The 26,075-nt window shown below is 40.1% G+C and overlaps 1 protein-coding gene across 1 annotated transcript in view; it reads right to left on the bottom strand.

Annotated features, from left to right (window-relative positions):
* Nucleotides 1–26,075, bottom strand: part of nrg3b (neuregulin 3b) — a 311,990-nt gene that overhangs the window by 46,765 nt on the left and 239,150 nt on the right. The window contains 2 exon segments of the mRNA XM_072455883.1: nucleotides 6,349–6,375; nucleotides 15,412–15,485. Of these exon segments, the coding sequence (XP_072311984.1) occupies nucleotides 6,349–6,375; nucleotides 15,412–15,485 (101 nt within the window).

Raw genomic sequence — 26,075 nt, 5'->3', positions numbered from 1 at the left:
AAATTCTAAACTACATGACAATAAAGATGAAAGTTTCTCATATTTTAGTTATATATATTGAGGGGCAAGTGAGCCTTCCATCACTACACTGGCTTCAACTGAGCTTATATTGTCCTGAGTTTATATTGTCCTGAGTTTATATTGTCCTGAGTTTATATTGTCCTGAGTTTATATTGTCCTGAGTTTATATTGTCCTGAGCGTGTCCAATAAGCCAGCCAATAAGCCAATAAGTCAGTCAAATAAGCTAACAATAAACAAAACATCGTATTAAAACCCCGCTATAAAAGTGATCCATGTCTGTCATCCATGCACATATCAATCGATGAACTCCCCCTCCGCAGCCGCCGCCCACCTGGACCGCCTTTGTGAACTAATTTGCTGTGCGCAGATTAAAAGCAGTCATCTGAAGAATACTGTAGCGTCTTTTACCGGGCGCCCGCTCTCTTCTATTTCCCAAGGCTGGAGTGGAAACATGACAACGGCCCTGTGTGTGCGCGACGAGGGCCTAATAGAAAACTTCACAGCGTGTGATGTAGGTTTTTATGCATGCGCACAAAGAGGCCGCTTTGCTTACACCGAGCTGAGATAATGGGAAAACAGTATGTGTGACATTGTGATCTGCACTGTCCCAGAGGCCAAACAACTGTATGCGCTTAATAAAGAGCGAGAGACGTATTTATCTCACAGCAGGCTAAACATGCTTGAAATAATAATCAAAATACTAATAATAATTCAGGGTTATGATTATGTTGACGAGATTTAAGTGCCTATCACAGGTTTTTAAGATTTTTTGTAAAATTTTGACCTTATTTGGTGTACTTATATCTGTTGTACATATAAATGATGCTTTGACATCAATCGAGAAGATTTATAGGGACAGCAGCGTCTTGATTTTCACAGAGACCTTGTTAACAGCAGAAATGCCAGATTCTATTGTAGGTTTGGACAATTTTCATCTGCTGCGGGCGGACAGAACGAGAGAATGCGGGAAGGAAAGAGGTGGAGGTCTGGCGGTGTATGTGAACACGAGCTGGTCCAAACCCGAACACTGCACAGTGAGGGAGCAGCTATGTAACAAGGATATTGAACTATTGGCTGTTGGCATGAGGCCATATTATCTGCCCCGGGAGTTCTCACATGTGATTTTGATCGCAGTCTATGTGGCCCCGTCTGCCAATGCTGAAAATGCTTGTGAAGCACTGCTCTCCTGCACTTGTAGGCTGCAAACACAGCATCCACAGGCTCTCTTCCTCATCTCTGGTGACTTTAACCACGCTTCTCCCTCTTCTGTTCTACCAACATACACCCAGTATGTCACCTGCCCCACCAGAGAGAATAGAACATTGGACTTGTTTTTTGCCAACACCAAGGAGGCTTATTCCTCTTCCCCCCTCCCTCCCCTGGGCAGCTCGGACCACAACCTTGTACATCTGAGGCCTGTGTATGAACCCATTGTGCGCAGGCAGCCTGTGGTGTCCCGTGAGGTGAGGATGTGGTCTGCTGAGAGCGAGGAGGCTCTGAGGGACTGCTTCAGCACCACTGTCTGGACTGAGCTTTATGACCCACATGGGGAGGACATCAACACCATCACAGAGTGCATCACGGACTACATCAACTTCTGTTTTGAAAACATTGTTCCCTCCCGGACGGTGCAGTGTTTTCCAAACAACAAGCCATGGATTAACCGTGAACTGAAGGCTCTGCTGAAGGAGAAGAAGAGAGCCTTCAGGTCAGGGAACAAGGAGGAGCTGAGGACTGTGCAGAAGGAGCTGAGGAGGAAGATCAGGCAGGCTGAGGCCGGCTACAAGAGGAGGATGGAGGAGCAGCTGCAGCAAAAGAACATTCAAGGAGTGTGGAGGAGCCTGAAAACCATCTCGGGCTTCAAAATCCCCCCTGCCCAGACAGAGGGGGATCTACAGTGGGTGAATGATTTAAATGCTCACTTCTTGAGGTTTGATCGGTCACCCGCCCCTCCCCCTGCACAGCTGCATGCTCCCTCTTCCACAGCTGGACAATGCCCTGCATCTGTTCCTCTTCGCTTATCTGCCCCGGACCATCAGCTCTCCACTTCGCCTGGACTCACCCATCCCCCCAGCACACGGTCCCCCTGCCAACCACTGACTGTCACAGCAGCACAGGTGAGGAGTGAGCTGAAGAGGATTAAAGTGAGGAAGGCAGCAGGACCTGATGGCATCAGCCCCAGGCTCCTTAAGTCCTGCGCAGATGAACTGTGTGGAGTTATGGAGCATGTCTTCAACATGAGCCTGAAGCTGAGGGTGGTACCACAGGTCTGGAAGACCTCCTGTCTGGTACCTGTGCCTAAGACACCGCGCCCCAAAGACCTCAACAGCTTCAGGCCAGTGGCTCTCACGTCCCACCTGATGAAGACACTGGAGCGGCTGGTCCTGGACCACCTCCGCTCCACCGTGAGCTCAGCCATGGACCCGCTGCAGTTTGCATATCGGTCTGGCATCGGAGTGGAGGACGCTGTCATCTCCCTGCTGCACCGCTCTCTCTCTCACCTGGAAAAGCCTGGCAGCTCTGTGAGGATTCTGTTCTTCAATCTTTCCAGCGCCTTCAACACCATCCAGCCGCTGCTCCTGAGGGACAAGCTGGAGACGGCTGGTGTGGAGTATGACCTGGCAGAGTGGATCCTGGACTACCTCACAGACCGACCCCCAGTTTGTGAGAGCCCGGAACTGTGTGTGTGACACTCGGACCTGCAGTGTGAGGGCACTGTCCTCGCGCCCTTTCTCTTCACCCTTTACACTGCAGACTTCAGACATGACACGGACAGCTGTGTCCTGCAGAAGTTCTCTGACGACTCTGCCATCATCGGACTCATCACGGACGACGATGACGAGGAGTACAGAGGACTGGCGCAGGACTTTGTGGACTGGTGTCAGCGGAACCACCTCCTCATCAACGCGGGGAAGACCAAGGAGATGGTGGTGGATTTCCGCAGACGCCACCCCACTGCCCCCTCGCCAGTGAACATCCAGGGACGGGACATTGAGAGAGTGGACTCATACAAGTACCTGGGTGTTCATCTGAACCACAAACTGGACTGGACTCATAACACAGACGCACTGTACAGGAAGAGCCAGAGTCGGCTCTACCTCCTGAGGAGACTCAGGTCTTTTGGAGTGACAGGGCCACTCCTGAAGACCTGAGTCGGCTCTACCTCCTGAGGAGACTCAGGTCTTTTGGAGTGACAGGGCCACTCCTGAAGACCTTCTACGACTCTGTGGTGGCATCAGCCCTCCTGTACGGTGTGGCCTGCTGGAGCAGCAGCATCACAGAGAGGGAGAGGAAGAGGCTGGACAGAGTCATCAAGAAGTCCAGCTCCGTCCTGGGCTGTGCTCTGGACTCGGTGCAGGAGGTGGGGGACAGGAGGGTCCTGGCTAGATTCACATCTATGCTGGACCATGAGTGTCGCCCCCTGCAGGACACTCTCTCCGCTCTGGAGAGCAGCTTCAGTGAGAGACTGATCCACCCTCGATGTGTGAAGGAAAGGTTCCGTAGGTCTTTCCTTCCTGCTGCTGTCAGACTTCATAACAAACACTGTTAGTCCTGAACACTCGCAATATTGACCTAACCTAATACTGATGTGCAATTCTGTCATATGTGCAATTGCTGTTGGAATTCATGTGCAATTCATGTGAAATTGATGTGAAATCTATGTGCTGTCGTGACACATATTCATGTGCAATTACTGTCGTGATCACATGCAATGGTATTTATGTATTTATTTATTTATTTGTCTATGGGAGTTTTTATTTATTTATAGGAGATCTTCTACTGAAAGTGTTTTTCAGACTTCCTATAAGTGATCTGTTCTTCTGTATCTACCTCTGTATCTTCCTGCGTTGCACCAATGAAATTTCCCCATGTGGGACAATAAAGGAATATCTTATTTGTGGAGAAAATGTTGATAATGATCCTAGTCGAGGTGAATGCATATTTTCTCCAAAATGAACAGCATTTCTGACTATCTAAACATTCATTTAACAAAATAAAATTGCTCTCATATAATTCTATTTATCAAATTAAATTTTTTTGACATTAGATGAGTTTTTGCCCAGTGTTTGCTGGGTGGTTTCCTAGTGTGATGTCATCAAATACAAACAAGAAATTAAATGATAAACCTAAAATATTTGCAATTCTGGAATACATTTTTTATTATTTTGAGCAAAATTCTAAATATATTTATCTTAACTGCATTTAGTTCAATGAGTCGTCCGACCTGTCATAGGCACTTTAACCCTTTCAAGTAAAAGCCGTTGTAACTTATTCAAAATATGTAATCAATAGCAGACAAAATCAACATCAAATGAGTTGAAGAACTACATTAACCTTCATGATTTTTTATGCAGTCAGATGTTGTCATCTCCCACAGCTTTTTATTATCTTGAAAACAATAGTGTTTTTATGGTGTGACAGAAGCATAATAACATAATGTCAAATGTCATGGCTGTCTACATAGTTTTTCTTATTCGTTCTTTCTTTTTTTAAAATATTTTTTGGCCCGGAGGCTTCATTAGACAGGAAAGGTGAGTGTGAAAGGCTCAGAGAGAAGGGAGGACATGCAGCACATCACGGCCACTGCTGCACAAGCCTGACATACATATGCTGATGCCTTGACCACTGCACCACCGGGCAGCACTGTTTTCATAGATTATAACAACTTCTTTGAGAAAATCTTTTATGTAGGTCTAAAATGTATTAAAAAGAGGATGCAATGGCAATTTAATCAATTTATCATGTCACTGGCCAGTTATTTATCGATTTTAGTGAGGATCGCAAGTCATCTCAACTTCGTTAATTAAAACTTTTACTCAAAACACTTCAAATTACAACAATAATCTTCATCATAACATGCTTCTATGAAAGGTAAAAGGATTAATTAATAAACATGAATAAATCTCAAAACAATCTAGAGCTCAGGATTATGTTATCACACCTCAGACAATTTTCAATTCGCCAAATGTTTAACCAATGAAGATTTTAAAATGCTAAAAACTAAACGCAATAATAAAGCAGTGGTTCTCAAACTGTGGTGATAGTACCGCTGATGGGTGGTACACACGTTCATCTGCAGTTCAAATGTTTGCAAATTTAAAGAATTTAATCCGCATTTTTGTCTTTGTTTATGTTAGTTCTTCTTTAGAAGTAGTTCCATTTTAGACCTGGAATAAACCTTGTTTGGATCTAGTGTTACTCGGAAGGCCAAATATTTTCTTAGTGTGTACTTTGTATGAAAGGTTTGAGAACCACTGCTATATAATAATACATTTAGTTAGCAGTTATGACCCAGCAACTGTTCCACCGCTGTTTTCTATATTACTTTTGATTTTTATATTGTTTTTAACTACTGTTTCTCTATGGATGATTTTAACCTTTGGTCGACTTTCAAACTTAAAGGACCCATGTTATGCATCATTTGAACTGTTACTATTAAACATCCTTTTGATTAACTTTGGCATCTCATGTTTTAAAACTTAAAATAATGTATCCACTGAAAACACACCTTACTTTATATACCGGAGAGACGATCCCTGATCAGGATTTGTGTTGGGATTCTCTCTACTGGCAACAGAGAGAATTACAATACCATGGGGAAACACACAAAAGCTAGCTTACCCCAACATGCTAATCACACAGTCAAGGACATGATGTGATTAGAAATGCCTAGAACGAGTCTGGCGACGATTTAATCTACAATGCAGAAGACACCTAGATGTGTAACTATGAAAAAATCATATCTGATTGTGAGGCTCAGAGGAGAGAGGACTTATTAAATACAAGCTAAATTCAAGTCCAGGTATGTTTGTGATGAGCGAACAATGTTATAGCATATAGTTAAAGCTCAAAAAAGTACTATTTTACTTACTTACTTAAGTGTTTTTGCAGATGTGCGTGTATTAAGTTCACTCAACTTCTCTGTTTCATACAAAGTACTGGCACTATAGCAATGTAATTTAAAGCAGCAGATTTTTTGCTCCGATATCTCAAAACCGCACACTCAACATTGTCTCACTGCTAAATGTACCTTTCAAAGTAAAAGCTGATTTATTCACTATACCCTGGGCCGCCTATTAAATCCTAGACCTCCTATCTGTCTTCATTGCTCCTCCTCTCGCTGTTCTTCATTCTTCATGCAGACCGAATACACCTAATTCACCAGCCACAGTGTTTCCATGGCGACTGGCTCACATTCATTTTCCAAGGTGAGCCCATGCACTAGTGTTGTTCTCGCATGTCCGCCCGTGTGTTTCCTGTGAGCTTGCCGTGTTGTACTTTTGCTACAGAGAGACGGCTCTTCCACCACAGTCAATAGAACTTACCCATGAACTCGATGCCAAGTTCATCCGCTGTTGCAGACGCGTCCGGGGCAGCACGAGCAGAAGAAACGGAGGGGGAAAGGGAAGACAAGAAAGACAAAGCAGTTAGAAAAAGGTTCACCTCAAGGAGACATACAAAGTTACATTGACGGCTATTTGATTTGATCGGCTGGTGAGTTGCGCAGCATTGTTTGGTTTTTTTTTTTGGAGCAATTTTCTTGTGTTATGTTCCGAACTCGACCTGGTGGAGTTTGGCTGTTTGAAGCAGACACAGAATACAAAATAACAAGATGAGTGGACTTATGAAGAAAAAGTTGAAGGAGAAAGTGTGGGGCTTTCTCTGATTGATGCTTGTGTTACTACTATTGGTGCTATTCAAAATTGTCCTTGCGTTAATGTGGACGTTAAAAATGTCATTGTTGTCCCTCAGCTCATTCACGTAGCTTCTTTATAGTTTCTTTGCCAGAGAACTGATGCGCCACTACCTTATATCTGATTTAAGGGAGGAGAAAACTACACTGAAAGTAACACAAGCCAGTCATTCACAGTAAAAATCTATTGAAGTCTATTGAACTACTCTAAGGTCACTGAATTCCTAGCTTTATTATTTGCTTTCTTTTGGTTTAGGCCTGAGGATGGAGTAAACTGGTGATAACATAACTTCTACCACCATTTCTGTTTAGAGATGTGGTGTCTTTTGTGATAAATACTATATTTATCTGGAAAGCCAAAGCTTTTCTTATGGTATCCAAACATTAACTTCTCACAAGTCACATTTTTGTATAGGATTAAACAATATACTTTTAATGTGTCACAATGCATATTTCAAACACGTCCAGAAGTGTTAAAGGAGACTTCAACTTCAATGTTTTGTTAATTGTAAATCGCAATATCAACATAAAATGGTTAGTTATAGAATCAGGTCCATTGACTTTCTGTTCAAAACTGACATTTCACCATGACAAGCAGCAGATTCTCGTTTACTGTACATGTTTTTGACATTTTAGAACCCTACATGTATCATTGGGAGACTTAATTTATCAAATAATCACAACTAATTACAGGGGGATAGGGGGTAGGTGAAAACAGGAATTTGCAGCGCACTCAATCCTCAGTTGCACGACAATAACAAAAGACACCGATGTGGAAATGCTGTTGTAACAAGGTTAAAAACTCATTTAAGTTGTTTTTGCATAACACTTTTCACTAACATTTGAGAAAAGATGGGAAACTAAAACAAAAATCTAAATATTTCATACCGACTATAATATCCTGTCGTCTGTGGAGAACATGACTTCAATATTTGCAGTGTTTGTACTTTGCTAATCACGACCGATATTGTATTTATAGTACTTAATCGTGCAAACTGTGTACTTCACTCGTAACATCGCTAACTACTTTCCACCTCTGCGCTCTCTGCCTCTCTATTAGCCGTGTCTTTTGAACGCAGCGCGCACATAACAAAGACGGAGAGGAGCGCATTAGAGGCGTGAGAATAACACTTTGAAAAACGACATATGGCGTGGTTGTATGTCATCGCCTTGGCTTTGCGCGGGGCATTTCTATTGATCCGCGCTCTGCCTTGTTGTAATTGTACTTTAGATTCACCACGCGCACCAACCCGTATTTCTCCCCATACGTGCACGCAGTATCGTCATGCATTTAGCCGCTCCTCCCACCACCGCACGTCGTGTAGCTGGGGAAAACAGATAGAGCGCAAATGTTGGTTCCAGCCCGACAGCGGCAGCCCCTTTTTGCATGTCACTGTAATGTAATCTAAATTAAAATGAAACCCTCTCGAGTAATTGCTTTTCTGACAGAGGTGATGGTGGTTTTAAATAGAATGTGGTCTGTCGAGCTCCTCAAAGATTAGGCGGTACAGCTCTTGAAACATTTCTGAATAAAGATATAACACCTTTTTCACAAGATACAAGATGGGTGTTGGTGTGATACAACTCGTGGATGTGAATTGCTGCGATTTTAGTTCACATGAGTTTAACAGCAGAAAGAAATGGATGCATTAGGGGGTGATGATGTTGTTGAGTTGTTCACCTCAGAAGAAAGAGTAAATAGGACTTGACTTGATTATGCATGAAGACAATGGTCGTGTTAGACAAGTTCTGAGGAGGCACGTAAAGGAGGAGACGGGGAGGAAGGCAGAAGGTGGTATGAATATGGAAGGCACAGGTGGCATGGGTGAGGTGTTCTCTCCAACCTAAATAACTAAATACAGCCATGTTTCATTCAAAATGTTCATCGTTTTTTTTGGTATCTGCATCTGCATGTTTATTTTTTATATTCGTTGTAGTGTTCACAATATAAAAATAAAGTAAAATGAATGGTCTCTCTTCAATTTTTGGTCTCACTCAAAGTTTTCCTCTTCATTTTAGAAAACAGTTAATCCAGGCTACATTTCTTTCGGTTCTAGATTATGGTGATATTATGTATATGCATTCCACAGCAACAGTGTTAAAACCACTGGATTTGGTTTATTGTTCAGCTCTGAGGTTTATTACAGGAGAAGGAGACAGAACTCACCACTGTGAAGTATGTTCTAAAGTTGAATGGGAATCATTGGATGCAAGAAGAGAACAATTTTGTTTGTTTATAAGGCTCTAGTTGGCATTTTGCTGGATTTTTTCATCATGTTTGCTGCTCCTCAGGACATTTTTATCTTACAGACCCATCGTATCAACACAGTGACAGGAAAAAAAGCTTTTAGCAACTTTGCTCCCTCCATGTGGAACAAAAAACAGAGACATTTTAAATTAAATCATTTTATGCCTTTTAATGATTTTAAAGAACTGGTCAAGGACTACCCACAGTGCCAATACACTTGTTTTATATCATTGTATCTCATTGTGTATGTGTAAATGTGTTTTTATGTATTGGTTAATTTTAATTCATATTTTATTTGTATTTTATTATCCTGTGTTTGTTGTTTATTCTGTGATGTGTTTTAACAGGGACCTGTGAAAAAGAGAACTCCTCTCTTTGGGTTTTCCCAGTATAAATAAAACAAACGAAATTAATGAATGGAATTTTAATATAACGGCTTTTTAGTTCAGGGAACGTTTTTTTTAACATATTATAAAACTAAAAAGCCGTTCAGGGAATCTTGGTGCATTGTTGACTTGTTCTCATGAGCATTGGACATTTTACACAAGTATATATTATAGCATATTTTAGCGGCAAGACTTTCCCTCATTCTCCTTTTAAAAGAACAAAGTTCCCGCTCGATGGAAGTGCCATCAAAACACAAGTGCTGATCCAGGTCAAAAGAGGAAAAAGTGGGCGGGGCAGAATAAGGACAAACAGATGATGTCACCAGGCAAAGTCAGACCTGTGGTGAGTCGAGCCTGCTTAATAATGCATGTTTGCCAAGGTATTTTTGAGCACTAAAATGAAATAAATCACTCTTCACCACCACATGAAGCGCCTTTCCAAAAGCATGCAGTTGCCTTGCAGACAAAAGGGGGGAAATATATCTGTGTCTGAATAACTTATTTTTCACACCTTGATTTCTTTTTGTGCATTTAAGAGTTTTGAAATAAACCTTTAATGCTACTAATTCAATTTAAGTCATAAATGGACGAGCTTTTGACAATCAAAACTCGTCTTTAGCTTGAATCCAGGGTGCCATTTACTGTCAAAAAGCATAACAGATTGTAATGAGCGAAGGGAATTCTATCATTACAGCCATAACCAGAGAATAATCCATCCAATTAAATCAGTCTCTTAAGTGTGTCAGGTATGTTTACACACAGATGCTGATGTCAAACTAAGTATACAAATGATTACAGCTTTACGTACCGTGGCCTTGAGGATTATTAACAAATGTTAGATTTTATGACCGCGCTGTAATGATCTTCATCTGGTCTCATAGCAACTAAAACTAATGGTCTGAAAATATAATGAGCAATCTTGCAATAAAAAAAAAGTTTAAGATTTCTATTAGGCCACAATTGTATGCTGAACACAACCCAGCTTGTCAATATTTGTGTAGGTAATTACATTTGGGGGAAATAATAGATAAAATAGATAAAATGAATAAAATGAATAAAATGAATAAAATGAATAAAATACAATATATAAATAATATACAGTATTTATAAATAAATACAATAACAACTATAAATACTATAAATTAAATTAATTAATTATCCCATCTGTCAACCTGTGTCTTGCAATCGGGTTAATTTGGTCTTCTGATAATTTAGTTAAAAGTTTCTTTTACGTTTCTTTTTTAGGTTCTAAAACTAGCCCATGGGAAAATAAACTGGGACGAAGGGGACTTTTTACTCTCGCACACCTGACATACTGTCCTAAAAAAAGTCGAACTGCATCTACCGGTATGAGACGGCGCCAAAACCTGTGAAAGTCAGCTGACAATACACGTCACAGCAACATCACATGACATTGTGAAGAAGACTACAAGGTATGAAAAACAAGCAAATTCTGGTTGGAGTCAGAATAATCTGCCAATATTTAAAGGTGCCTTAACATGCTTTTTTCACGTTTCGTAGTCTATCCTAAGTGTATAATTGATAATAATAAGGGTTGTGCAACACCCATAACATAATAGTTAAGAAATATCACCCAGACCTTGGACCCCCTCACCAACCCGGAAATGCAAACGGCTTGGTTTGATATTCGCCCCCACCCTTGCGAAGAGCGATCTGGCGTGTGTGCCCCGCCCACCCGTGACGTAGTGTGTGCCCCACAGCTGTCTGCTCCGCCGTGCGCCGCTCCTGCCGCGCGAGTGAGTGACAAACGATAGAACTTCAGATCAACACTACGCGTGCCTGGGGTTATGACGCGGTCTTGCACCCACCGCCCGTCAGTTTGGAGATTCGAGGAAAGGAGATAGTCTGTAATATAGCTAAAAACTGCGGGAATCAATCAAAAAAACACTCTGGGTACATATATGAAGCACAAATAGCAATGTAAGAAGGTTAAAAGCTCTGAAAAGTCAATTTTGTATGTTATGGGACCTTTAACTTTATTTGTCATAATTATTCAAAGCCTTTCCACAACACAAAAAACTTCAAACAATCAAACTTCAACTATTTCAGTCTTTTCTCTGTGGACTGGCTTTGATAACACAGTCTCCTTCTCTCCTTTCGCCCCTCACCCTCTCATACTTCTAGACTGTCTCCCTACAGCACTCATTCACACCTAAGTCCCACTTATTTTCACCTTTTATATCATTTGTGAAATAATTTTTTTCACATTTAATTTCTTTACGTTTTCTGGGGAACTTGCAGACCTGTACACCGACTTGGAATGGAAGAACTGCAAATGATGCCATACATTGTAGCCAGGATGCAATGGTGAGGCAAGAACAACTAAACAATCGTTGGAACGGAATCTGCAATTCACCGAGCAGAGGAGCAGATGTAGCTCTATACAAGTCTTTGTATCCTAGCCAGCCAATATCCTGTCTGCTCGCTATTTACTTCAGGCCTCGAAACAATTGGGAGGTAAATAGTTGGAATTATCACTTCCCCTCCGTTCCTAAATCGGCTGAGTAAATTTGTGTCTCCGTCGACGGTATCCACTGGCCCCCCAAAAAAACACCATTAACAGCATGTCCTAAACTCTTGTTCCTTTGCCGAGAACCAACCAAATTGCCTTCCTACACACTCCCCTGCCTCCAATTAAGCAGCCGACTATTCCCCCGACCGTGCAACAGAATCCTACAAACCTTCTGCACCTCATTTCCTGTGCTAAGTTTGCTACAGTCTAACCTGAAGTACCAACGGGAAGCCTTTTTTTTTCTTCTTCTTCTACTTCCAAATACGTGACAGTGTCTGAAGCCCGGATAGTTGCGCGAGGCGGCTCACATTGCTCTCTTGAGTGGCTTCTTTGTGGCCGGTCAATATCAAGACAAAGGATGAGGGGGCCTGTGGATGATTTGTGATTGCAAGGTGCATGGGAATTGATTTTGGTAAAGGAAAAAAACGGCGATGAGAAGAGGTCTGCCCCAGGGTGTGCTTTGTCACCAATAATGGCGCACAACATGAAATTTACTGTCCAGCATGACAAAATGGAAGCCTGTTTTACGATTCAGTAAGCAATGTTGATATTTTTATTTATTTATTTTTAAAGCTGATTTTTATCATTTGTCTCTTAGGGTTAAATTAAATATAATTAGAGATATGGTTAACTGTGGATGCCTTTCTCAGCCCCAAGAATATGCTGGATTTGTAAATATTTTTAAGCATTTGTTCAGTTTAAATTGGCTTAAAGTTGTCTAAACTCGCTTTTTTTTAATTCAACAGGGCTGTCTCTAGCTTTGTGGGCTCCTTAGAGGTTTTCTTTGGGGTCCCAGATCTAGAATTTACAAAGGAATACAGAATACAAATAAGTCACTTGAAATGAACATAAAGCATCATAACAGATTATTAGGTGACACTGCACAACAACGTTTCTACTCAGAAGAACAGCGGCTGGGCCTCCTTAAGAACTTGCGGGCCCCTGTACATGTGCATTGCTTACTTTTACCTACAAAGGGCTGTAATTTTTTTTTAATTAAATGCCATTTAAAAGTTTAATATGCATAATGAATTCAATAATCATAGGTAAATCTATCTGTAGTACACTGCAGTTGTGAGAGTTTGAGTGTATGTTAGTAGTCCTACATGATTTGGCATTCAAAAGGGGGATAACTAACCACACTCTATAATAACTCTTATAATCTGGGTAAATGTTGGATCGCTTCAAACACAGATTGAATGGGCTTAATTGTATTTATCTTTTCAATGAGGCTTCATTTTTCTTGCAACAGTGTGGCCTCTAAGAAGGTGCACTATAGTGAACCAAATGGTGAACCATGCATGATTTGAACAATAAGAAAAAGTTCATGGTAAAGCTAAGTGTACAAAGTGGTGTCGTAGCTCAAAAACATGTATCGTAGGTCTCACAGCAGGCGAGAGAGAGAGACAAAGATTAAACTTAGAACTGTTGTACCTATGGGCTGCTCTCGCTCTGTTTCAAAGATCAATCATTTGTCAAAAGAGAAAAAAAAATGTTGCTAGCACGTAGCGCCAGCCTCTGCTCACCACACGGAGTTAAGGGCTTGATATTCACTCAGACAAACATCCAGACCGTGCACAATTTAACGTCTTTGTAGAGTGATGTTCAAAAATCTTAATGGCAAAAAAAATGGACATGCAGCTGATACTGAGCCCACGAAACGTAAAGGATTTAAGCCACAGCCTCTCGCTGAGACGCAGGGACATTTACCACCCCAATGCAGAATAATATAGTAAGCATACATTATAGCGTTTATTGCTATTGTTCACAAAACCGGGCCAGATTATTCCCCGTGGCACTGCCTGAAGGGAAAGACCAACAGCAGAAGATGTCCCCACGGTAAAGCAATGTGCTAACCCATCCATTTCTTATACTGTACATAGTGTATACATTTAGATATTTCCTAGAGCTGATATTATTTCACCCCGACATCACTGTGAAATCCATGTGTGCTCTCTATCACCTCATCAATAAACACAAATCAGTATTCAAATCTCCTTAGTGAATACTTTGCCGTCGAAACTCCATAAAAATGTGTAATGTGAAATAATTGCACTGTTTAAATTTCTATATCTGTGGGGGGAAAAGAAAAAAATATTGTGTTTAAATATTTATATCTTTGTATCACTACATTTTACAAAGAGATGCATAACAGCTTTGCTCTGAACCACTTCCCCAATTGGGAAAACTGGCCTTAAATTTGAAGTAGTACATTTTAAACCATTCATGAAACATAATAGTACTCTAAATTTGCCCAGATAAAAGTCCCACTGAGGTTAAGAAAAATAGAATATCTTGAAAGTACGCTCAAAGAAAACTGTCTTTTGGAAGATTAAATCAACTGCGTGTTGAAACCAAGTGAGAAAAGAAGACCTGCCTTGAAACACTGCCCCGTGACCCCATTATTTTACCGATTACATCAAATAAACACAAGAGAAGTTCGGGTCTGACTCCCAAGTGCGCACAAGTCACTCTACAAGACTTAGTGAATTTGTAAAAGTCGTAGTTCTCATGGGAATGGCTGGAGGCTCCAATCTTCTCTTCCGTGTACCCTTGACTTTTGCGTTAACGACAACACTTCTCCGTTCTGGGGATTCGGAGGAGCTCTGGGGGCCACGAGAACAAAAAGGAAACGGAAACTTTCTGTACCGCTTTTGCTCGGGGTGACTATCCAGATTAAAGGCCATAGTTCTTTCATTCATGTTATATTCATGTTCTGTGGGTAGTTTTACCTGGGCAGGGATACTAATGGGAAACCAGCACTGCACTTTGTTTCATTGATTTAATATTTGTTCATGACTTAATTATACGGCAGTGCTCTTTAATTAATGTATAGCTGGAGGAGTTTTATGCAAGATTAAATCGGAAATAGAGAAGTAGCGGGTGATACTGCACCGATTGAAGGTAATTGGGTGCTCATCCAAACTACTTTAAATTGGCTTTACTGCATTACGGTCAACTTTAGCTGGTAGACATATGTTTTATATGCTTTTTGTTTTAATGATTCAAGTACACTGAAAGCATTTAAATCTCTGAATTTTAAAATGTATTTTTTTACAATGTGGTGAAAGTATTACGGCGTAAATGGCCCTGAGTTTAGGTGTAGTAGTAGTAGCAATAGCAGAAGTAGTTGTAGTGTTAGTGTAGTGTTGTTAAGTGTAGTGGTAGTTGTTGTAATGAGAAGTTTTTACTCTTTATTCTGCACCATTGTATTGCTGCATGTAACTTTGCCAAATTAAGTATTTTTTCATCAGTGAACCAAAAAACACTTGATCCCTTTAGGGTTTAGGAAGCCAAATCTTGAAACAAAATCCATTCTACGTCACATACTTTAATGGGACAGGGAACATTTTGTGTGTATAATTCTGATTTCGGTTCCCTTGGCCTCTTTGAGCTCACACATTTAGCAGTGATTAGCTGGACTTGTGTTGCATGCTCAGCCATCACCGTTAGGGATTAGAGTAATTATTTTAAATCTTTTGCAGATAAACGCTGTATAAACAGAAGGGTTGGGGGGGGGGAACCTACTTGGATCGGACAAGATAGCGTCCGTCTTGGGGACAAACTGGTCACAGCGCAGTCCGTGGTATCCTTCTTTACACCTGCAAGACAGAGAAACGGCAAAGATTAGAGGCAGAGCACAAGACTCTACAGACTCAACTATCAGACCTCTCCGATAAGGGAAGTCGAGTACCCGGGGGGATTGCGGGTATAAGAGCTTGGCCAACGGAGATACACGGAAATTGCCAAGTGGGTGGGGCTAGCGACTGACGAGAAGATGGTTTCGGCGGGTCTTAGTACCGTCTGCAGCCTCACTGATAGCGCATGATGGACAGGAATGCCAGGTCCCTCATGCGAACTAAACATTGGGATGGCGACAAGTTGGAAAATGCCGAAATATCCAGGCTGCAAGAGTGGTTGGAACAAACTCTGGGCACAATCCGGTTATTTGCCAATATCCCTGCAGTGTTGATACCCATGAATCCCCAAACAACTGTCACATAGAAACACTGACATTTGACAGCAGGCTGTGGATTATTAAAGAAATGTCCCACAATGTGGCACGTCTCCATATGGTCGAAGCATATAATTAGCACGGTATTGAAATGATGCAGCATACGGTGTCATTTCAGGCCATTGCTATGGATCCAGAGCTTCAGATTTGAATAAGGCTGGAACTCAGTACCCATCACGGTATTAATTAAGTCCAGAAATTTTGATTTGAGTGATATTGGCTTCACTTTTGAAATGGGAATTGTCCAGACCCAACAAATGCTCAATCTACTGTCTGCCAACCCATATCTCCAATAAGCTGTACAAACAAGTCAAACAATATACTGCAGCCACCATAGTTATCTTTATGCTGCACCCAAAACGACGATGTGGTGTTCATAGTTTGTTACTATTACAATTAGAGTGAATGTGATTACAGAGACAACGCGATAATGTAACTTCAACAAGAGCCCAGACAGCTTAAATTTAAATTTGGGGTGATTTCAGAAAATTCAATGAAACTAAATGAACAAAACACACAAAGCATTTTGAAATCAGACAATCTTCAGTTTGATGGCAACAGCAACTTGACTAGAGATTTAACAGGAAAACTGCAAATTGACTCAAATAAACAAGTAAATGTTTTAATTTGTATCAAAACTAGAAAGATGTGTTGTATATCTTGTCGACTTAAAACTATATTAATACACTAAAAGTGCATTATGCAACTTTTCCAGCCTCCTTTTTCTTCCCCATGGATGTTTTGGTTTATTGCTTTGCCAAGGATGTTTCACAGTGTGGCATAACACGTTCAAAAGTATGGTTTTAACTCAATGGAAACAAGCTGAGGATTATGGTATTTTTGAATAATTGAATAAATGCAAGATCTGTAAACTAAATGTAAGTGTAAATGTAATGTAACTGTGCACCTTTGAAAATAAGTGTTGTTTAAAACAGTTATTCATAAAGTATTTTCATTAAAATGTTACCGACTTGACTTGTAATACCTGCAAATATTATTGCCATATTCCTGATTGGATCGTATGCTTTCGACGGACTGTTATTGTTCCTAGTTCAAACGGAATATTGGTGTTTTTATGCCTCTGTTTTTTCCCCTCACAGAGGCCATGCTGTGAGCTTGTCGAGGAGGCCGCTCTTTGAAGACTTGGGGGAGACAATGGGGGGGATGTGCTGTGATGCGCCTGTTTCAACATAAACTGCAACATGAGTGAATGACATGTTAAAGCAGCCAGGCCTCTTTTCTCTGCAGACTGTGCTACATACAGGTGGTTGACCCCAAAGGACTTCATACTCCTTACAGTACTGCCAATGTGCTTTTTACACCACACAGTTAACATAAAAGATGATTCATATTTAGGAACAACACGGCATATTACAGTTAAGGCAAACATACATATTCTCCCCCCAAAAATCCCCACTCAACTTACTAAAGGAATCATTACCAACTTCTTGTCTTTTCTGTGTGTACAATGTTCCACAGTATTGCATTAAAGGGCCAAGAAAATACATTGAACATTATTAAAATCACTTTAGACTCAATTTGACAATGAACAATGAAAGAAGTGAGCAATAAAACGGTTTGATTTCCCGGTTTTCAATGAGTTCCCTAATTAGAAATAAATAAATAAGTCAAATTAAATATTGAAATTCAGCCTCGGAGCATTGTTTCTTTATTTAATTCAGCTTTATTTGTTTTGCACAAAGCGGAGTATGTCCTCACTTGGTGGGATGCTGGTGGTCCGGAGGGCGTGAGAACGGAGCACACACTGTGGTCAGCTCAGTCTCATCTTATGTGCGGAGCTCGTGTTGAGCTGTCAGTCTGTGCCAGTTTTACACAGACTGGGACAAGTGATGTGACAGCGGGGATTTATTTGAAATCTTGCAAATAGACGTGCCTCTCTAAGCTGAGCACATTCAAGTCTGCAGGTCCAGTTTGGCCCAGGCCGCGTAGTATCAGGTGTCCAACACAGTATAAAGAGCTTTAAAGGCCAATTCATACTTTATAAGAAGCAAGAAGTTTGATTGTTCTTGTGCTCGCAGCCCTAAGGGTTAACAAAGTTTGTTACGGCTCTGGCATTCATACTTCAACAGAAGCACCGCAGCCAACAACTGTTTCAACGCTGTTGCTATGGACATTATCATCATAGACTGTTCAGTTGAGAGCGTGGAGAGAGCAGACAGTGAGAACTTTGCAGACGTGTTCTCTGTATGTAAAACTACAAAATGCTTTGTGTTTAATTACAATTCACAGAGAAACAAGCTAAAGTGAATTTAGACGCAGCAAAATGTAATGCTACAGGCAGAACGCGGACGTACGAGATGTGGTCAGCATTTTATAATGAGAATTTCTCATCCCAACCCAACCTGTGGGTCAAACACAGAACACAACTGCGCATCATTGGAGTTATACAAGTGAAAAATCAACTATGGAACACTCCAGTCAATACAAAGTTACATAAAGCACCTTTCAAACTTTTCAATCGTTTGAACAGAGGAGACAGAATGCAAAATATTCAAAGTTTTCAACCTGTCCTTGTATTGTGCTTTCAGGCTGCAGGGTGTGATTGTCGAAAAGATTATTTTGTTTCATGTGGCAGTAAAATCTGCTCTAACCGCACTTTACAAATGTGAAGCACTCATAACTTTTAATCAGACAAATGAAAATATCTTTGAATTAAACCTTGCAAATGCCCAATTCTCAGTTTTTCAAAAATATTGCGGAAAACATAAAACACCGTTTTCTCAGTCAACTGAAGATCTTAAAAGGTGCACAATGTAAGCTCTCTGGTGGAGTCCACCACCTTCTCGTCTAAAATGTATCTCTAGAGACAAACAGATGACACTGCCAGATTTTTGGCATCCCATGTTTTAGGACTTGTCTACAAAAATCCTGATATTATTTCATATCAGTCTGGCGTTTCCCACATCAGGAATTGAGTTAGAGATCCATCTATTGGCTACAAACGAATTACAAAGGGAAGCTGACCAAAGCTAGCTTTCTGCCGACATGCTAATGCCGGCACAGAGCTGAAGTGAACGTAATTTAACGGCAGAAATCCTCAGAACGAATCTGATGATCATTTAGGGACGACAAGCATAAGATCTCGGGGCTCAACCTAAGATGTCACAAATCTGGGAAAATTCAGAATGGAGTGTTCGATGCTCGGAGGGGAGAGGACTTACTAAACAGGATTCATCAAATTATAGTGAATGAAGTTAAATATAACTCCAGGTATGTTTTTGACGAAGGAACATAATATTTAAGGGAAAATATTTAAAAGCTCAAAATGTCATAATGAATATGTCTTGTGAGATCAAACAAAACAAAATGAACAAATAGACGCAAAAAAAAATCTAAATCAAAGTACTGAACAGAAAATACTTCACAAAATTGATTATCAACGTAAGATCAGCCTCCTAATTACTTTTTCACTATAAAATATAACCTTTACACTCCAGTGGAAAATATAATCCTAACAAACGGTGAAACCAAACAAAAAAATTAAACCTAAATTGCAGCTTTGAGAATAAAACAATATCTTTGATTCAAGTCCCTAGGGTAGAATGGAATATGCAAAAGGAACATGCTACAGTTTATGAAGCCGAGAACACTGCACCACAGTGATTAATACAAATAGATTAGATTAATTACAAAACCAATGGCATGGCATTGTCTGAATGAGGTCGGGCCACAGGGAGCGAGGATTAAAGTAGGACTAATCCCCACGGAAAACACATGGAGGCATTTGAGATGGGATATAAAAATGGCATTAAGTCTTTGACGGGCTATTAACATGCAAATGGAGGCTGCAGTGAACAATGAGGCGCCACAAGTGTCATAGTGGGTCATTATGAAAATCAACATGTTTGTAAGGATATATCTCTCTTGGTTCATGTGGTACAAAGAATATGTCAAGTGATTAGCAACTGCCAAAGAGAGTTTCATTATCATTTTGTCTGTTTGTTTGGAAGTCACAAATAATTGCTGGAATTTGAAGTAATTTTTTTGTCTAGAAATTGAAAAATACTTGATCATGTCTTGCCAAAAATACCAGAACTAATCTAAACTCACAAACAGAATAGCTAGAATAGTTTTAGGGTATTGTATCATAGTCATTGTTGGCTATCTTTGGGATTCAGAGCAAAGGAAGTGTATCACTGTTGCCATAGAAATAAACAATTGAAAGCCACATCTGATATTTTTTGAATGGGACAAATTTGAAAAGGAAGCTGAAACCCACCAATTGGGCACAGCACTTACCCTTGAAATAATATAAACGTCATCCATGTTTGTAACGTCAAGATAGTTTTGCTGTTGTCGCACATTTAAATGTAATATGTCTTAATCATTGTCAGATATAGTCAATCTTATGATGTTTATGCTTGAGGTGATTGAATATAAAACAAAGTATTTAACCCCAACTGTTGGATAATTTCATTGTATTTTATCATCATTTCCGTTTACTACACGCTGGAGAACAAGATGCGACTAAAACGTATGCAAACATTAAGAAGTAATTGCACGTTTGTTTCTTAATAGTTAGTCATATTTCACTCTGTTTACAAGAGAACTATTTATTCCCTGCACACAAAGTACCCAGCATGCATGCCCTCTTCACCTGCTCAAATTTCAAGGGTAAATGTCCATGCTTTCACAGTACTTTGCTTCCTCTGTGTGCGCCAGCTTATACCTCCCCCCTTGTTAGCATTCCGCATCACCACCACAAGGCAAAAATAACTTTATGTCTTTGTTTATTCTGCATTTGTCTCGATCCCGCTCTTTGTCTCTTTCTCTCGCCATTGATTTTAGTTCAGTCATCTTTCAATGAGATACTTTGCATTGTATTTGCAAGAGTCCTACGCATGAATGGGTGATAAATAATGTTGGGTAATGACATGATCGGAGTAAATGTTTTTATTACTGTGTCCCCCGTAGGGCTAATACATCAGCATGGCTGCTCATGTGCATGTTCAGTGGTGTGTTTCTATAGAAAAATGCCCCAAAGTGATCCAGATGTCAAGTTGTTGAGGGATATGACAGCATTTGAGATATCCTAAAGCTAATGTGTGCATTATTTTGATATAGACAGGGGACCAGGAGCAAAGTCACTGGCTGCATAGCGACACGCTGCTGCTCCGGATGCATGTTAAAGTCACCATAGACAGTGTTGGAACTGGATGATGGCAGAGGAGAGCCTCAGAGCTAATCACCATCCGGATAGTTAATTAGCGAGAAAAATAGGGGCTGGTACCAGTACGCGGGGAGGAGACGTAAGCAGAGGAGACAGGGCAGGTCAATGAAACTTCATTTACCTCGGCGTACTCCCAGGAGGATAAGGCTTAACATGTGTGTTGTATGTAAATATATATTAATTTTCCATATAATACTTTTATGATGAAGGACAGTGTTTTGGATGACCAGGATACACTTATATACTGCACTTAATAAAGCATGAAGCATGAGACTCACAACAAGAGTTGATCAGGCTTAGTAACTACTTAATTAACTAACTCCTAGCCATAACCACTTAATTAAGGACTTTTTAGGCAAGGAATATTTCTTAATAAACTTTTTTTTTTAATGCTTTATTTAGGCTATTAGAAGTGTAGTTACTATGAAGTGTCACTAAACAGGTGTTTACAAGCAGTCAGCTTTTTTGATTCTTTAAAATATAATTATGCATAAAAGTAATGACAAATATATATAAAATCTTTTCAATATCTAATATTGGCCCTAAATTCATCATTGCAAGATAGAGCCAGTGCTGGAGTTGTTTATATTTTGTAGAAGGAACAGTGGATTCAGATGCTGAAACGGTTCACCACAACTGAACTAACGGAAGACAAAATCATATTGAAATCTAAATCGGAGTGAAAAGAGCTTCATGGTTGATTATTTTCCGTTCGGACAATAGCTGCATGATTATGATTCTGATCTGTGGAGATTACATTGTCTATTGATGGTGCACATGACAAAGCAACAGCTGAACTGACCTCAAGCACTACAGAATGGGAATGTAAGTCTCATTTCCATATCTTGACCTATAAGTCATGCATACTGATGACAATATGCATAGGAAGCGCAGATGTAATTTGGCATAATGTTAATTGCAAATACAGTCATAAATTATGAAAACGTTCATTCAGTTTGCTCATCTCAGAAGTACCACACCTGCTATACCCCATCAAATACTGCATTGTATGATTCTTTGGTTTAACAACTGCTGTACTTCCTAAATATAACATATGTATTAGTATGAACTATTTGAACACATTGGTGAACAAATGCATTCTTTGAATTGTGACATCAAAACACATCGAGGTCAATTAACTATTATTGGTGACCATCATTTTTAATTTATAATCTTAATGTGAACTATAAGAGCTAATCTTCACTGGCTACAATAATAGCATGGAATTAGCTTGGTAACTAACGGTAACCCGGGATAAATGCATTTTGTTATATATTATTACAGAGAAAACACTGACCATGTATTCTGGTCATTTCAAACTGATCTTTCACACCCTGTTTCCATCTGTAATTATCATGAAATTAATATAATCACTTTTTTAGTTACCATCCCAAATTCAAGTGCTTCCCGTTAACCTTTTTTTTTGCAATTTTAACGAATTCCATTTTCCCTGGAAAAAACACAAACAACTCACTCACCAGGAACACTTCATTTGCAGTTTTGGGGTTGCTCCGATCTAACATTTCAGACCTTGTTAAACACACTCAAATTAAATCCTTACACTTACCAACATTTCATCTCAAGCACAAAATGTTCACTTCTTGATTGTAAAACAAATGCGTAAAAATACTGCATGTCTTGAAAGATACAATTCCTGAGCACTATATCTTAAATTCAACATTACCAGTTAGTGCTAACATTGCTATGTCGGGTGTATTGAGAAAACAAAACCATGCAGGGGGGCTTCATTTGCCCTGTTTTCACTTTCAACCACTGGGAAGGGAGATGCCAGGCTAAAATACATGTTTTATGAGTGTGAAAAGTCGACCCCCGGTGAACTGTTTGGTTTCTTAATAAGAGAAACACACAAACATATGAGCCCAATGCACCATGTCCGCTTCACGCCCCGATATCAAAGACTAATCAGTGCCTGACACGTCTCTCATTGTTATTGATGTCCTACAAGGGAGGAATAGACAATGAGTTAGCTGCAATCTGCGCGGAAATGTTCTAAAAGTTTAAGACAAAACAGGTACAAAATGGCACCGCTAAAGACAGGTTGTTTTTATCACCCATCCGAACACATCCATATCTTCTTTTAGCAGCAGCGTGCCCGACAGTGATGGCTGCACAAGATTTATACCTCAAGCTAATTTGATGGATGTTTATAACTATCCCCGAGTTTGTTTTTGTATGCAAATGTGGCATGGCCGCCAGGATGTGTCCGTGCAGGAAAAGTTTAATGCCGCATAAGAAAGATGGTAAGCCTGTCAACAGATGCTAATTATAGGCCGTGTGATATAAAAAGTGGCACAGGCAGTCGGTAATGTACACGCTTAATTGCTGTGGAAAATGTATACATTAATGAAGGGGTTTCATTATAACATGATAAACGGCAGGCAGCAGAGGCGCATAAAGGCAGCATTAACAACTAGATTGTCCTTCAGGGAGTATCTTGCTGTGCTCATGTGTTTGTTTACTTTGACGTTAAATGTAACATCATAGCTTGCATTGTACATTGTAATACAACTGATACAACAACAACTACTAGCACTACTAGCACTACTAGCACTACTTCTACTACTAGTACTGTTTTAACAGCCACCACTTCTACTATTGGTACTAGTACAATAACTTGCATTGTACAACAACCACTACCACTACTGCTACTACAAACTACCACTACTGCTACAACAATAACTAACTACTACTACTACTACTACTACTACTACTACTACTACTACTACTACTACTACTACTACTACTACTACTACTACTACTACTACTACTACTACTACCACACAAACTACAAACTACTGCTACAACAATAACTAACTACTACTACTACTACTACTACTACTACTACTACTACTACTACTACTACTACTACTACTACTACTACTACTACTACTACTACTACTACTACTACTACTACTACTACTACTACTACTACTACTACTACCACACAAACTACAAACTACTGCTACAACAATAACTATTGCCACCACTATTATTACTAATACTGCTACTACCACTATTACTACTCCTTTTACTACTCATTTTACTACTCATATTACTACTACTACTACTACTACTACTACCACTATTATTATTATTGCCACCACCACCGCCCACCACCCACCACCCACCACCCACCACCCACCACCCACCACCCACCACCCACCACCCACCACTACCACTACCACTACCACTACCACTACCACTACTACTACCACTAATAAAATAAATACAAGCAGATAAGTTCAAACATGACTTTGTCTTCATCATGCAAGTGGAGAAAAAAGAAGAAAACTTCAGGACTATTTCATAACTTATACATTTTGTACAAAACAGAGGCCTTATTTGTGGTGGATTAAATATTTAGTATATTATTCTGTGTGATTGTACCCTAATGGATGCATTATGTTCACAGATGTTAATTCCCCTGAGCTAATAAAGTTCCCTTAATGTCGTTTAGTGTTCGTATTAAATGTATTGTGAATAACACTAAGTGCTGCTGCTTTTAGCACTGCTGCTCAGAACATTTTGTATCTTGGGTATTTGGTGATTGCCTCTGCAAAGTCCCAATTTGACTACGGGGGTCATTACATTTCATCCGCTATAAGAGAATAAACGAGACTGTAGCGTCACGATAAACACCAAATCCCACTCAACTGTCATTGAGAAAAACTACGGGCAGCAACAAAAACGTCACAAAACAAAACATTTTTCACCAGTGCACAAAAGGCCACACCAAGGCACAAGATGTTCCGGTCCGGCTAGCCCTATCTTCAATGCACCGCAAAGTCATTAAGCTCTCCGAGAATGAAGACATCGGCGGCTTGTTTGCCTTGCACATCAATGCGAGACGGGGTGAGCTGGCACAGACTGGCAGAGGAGTGCACACTACATCACCACGGAGCTCCCCAAGCTGCAAGTCACAAACAGGTGCTGTTTCAAAGGGCTGGAGATAACACAGAGGAGGCCATATACAGCAAGCCAGGAAATTCCACTCTGTTTTCAATGAGAATACTTTAAAGCTATACTTCTTATTTTAGTTCTTCTTCCATTTTAGGGTCCTACGATATGCCTGCTAGAGTGAAGGGATTTGCACATGGATTTATGTCAGATGTGTCATTTGGCTTGGAGCTGACTCCAAGAAAACATACTATTCACAGTTGGGGCAGACTGTCAACAGTAGGGGCCATACCAAACTTCTATACAGCACACAACACCTCCATCTTTCACCAGTTTCACCACCGGCTTTTGCAACAAGAATGGAAACATTTCACACTTAAGGCTTGGGGTTTCTATCTTTATTCTTGTAAATTAGATATTTATTTTTGTCCCCGAGAGAGAATAAAAGCATTTTTTCTCTCCAAAACCCGAAGGTAAAAGTTTAAAGCAGCGCTCTGATTGGCTGTGCTCTGGCAGACCGCCCCAGATTCACTCCAGCGTATGAAAAAAGCTGTTCTAAAGCTATGCAAATGCCTGAAAATTATTGGATGGGAATATTAACAATTTGACAAAAGTTTTGAGAGAGGTAGAAGCAAGTTGTATACATATTAATAACACGCCCTCTTTTGTAGAATAAACTGAAGAGGCTTGAGAGTTGAAAGAAGAAGCACGAGGCTGGAGTTTATGTTCATCTTCACAGGACCCGGAGACATGAACCCTAACACATTGCTATTGTATGTGCGTTCAAGTCTAATCCAATCTGGCTTGGCTTCTGTTGTAGAGAGAACTGATGGTACTTTAACTTTTCTGATGGAGAATCCACTAACTGCTTCTCTTCAAGAAAATGTCATTGCTTTTCATGAGATATTCCAGGGTTTCACTTATCTATCGCCATTAAAACAAGCAAGTGACACGGCCAGTTATGTTGAATTCTTACTATGAATGTGCGTACGGACAAAACTGAAACTGGATCAAACTCACTATATTTTTATGTCTCGGAGCACAGATCACCTGCTGCATTATCTCTGA

This window comes from Eucyclogobius newberryi, unplaced genomic scaffold (assembly GCF_026437365.1).
Source record: "Eucyclogobius newberryi isolate DKJ021-1_F unplaced genomic scaffold, fEucNew1.0.hap1 SCAF_20, whole genome shotgun sequence".
NCBI classification, from domain to species: domain Eukaryota; kingdom Metazoa; phylum Chordata; class Actinopteri; order Gobiiformes; family Gobiidae; genus Eucyclogobius; species Eucyclogobius newberryi.
This window is presented reverse-complemented; position numbering and strand designations above follow the sequence as displayed.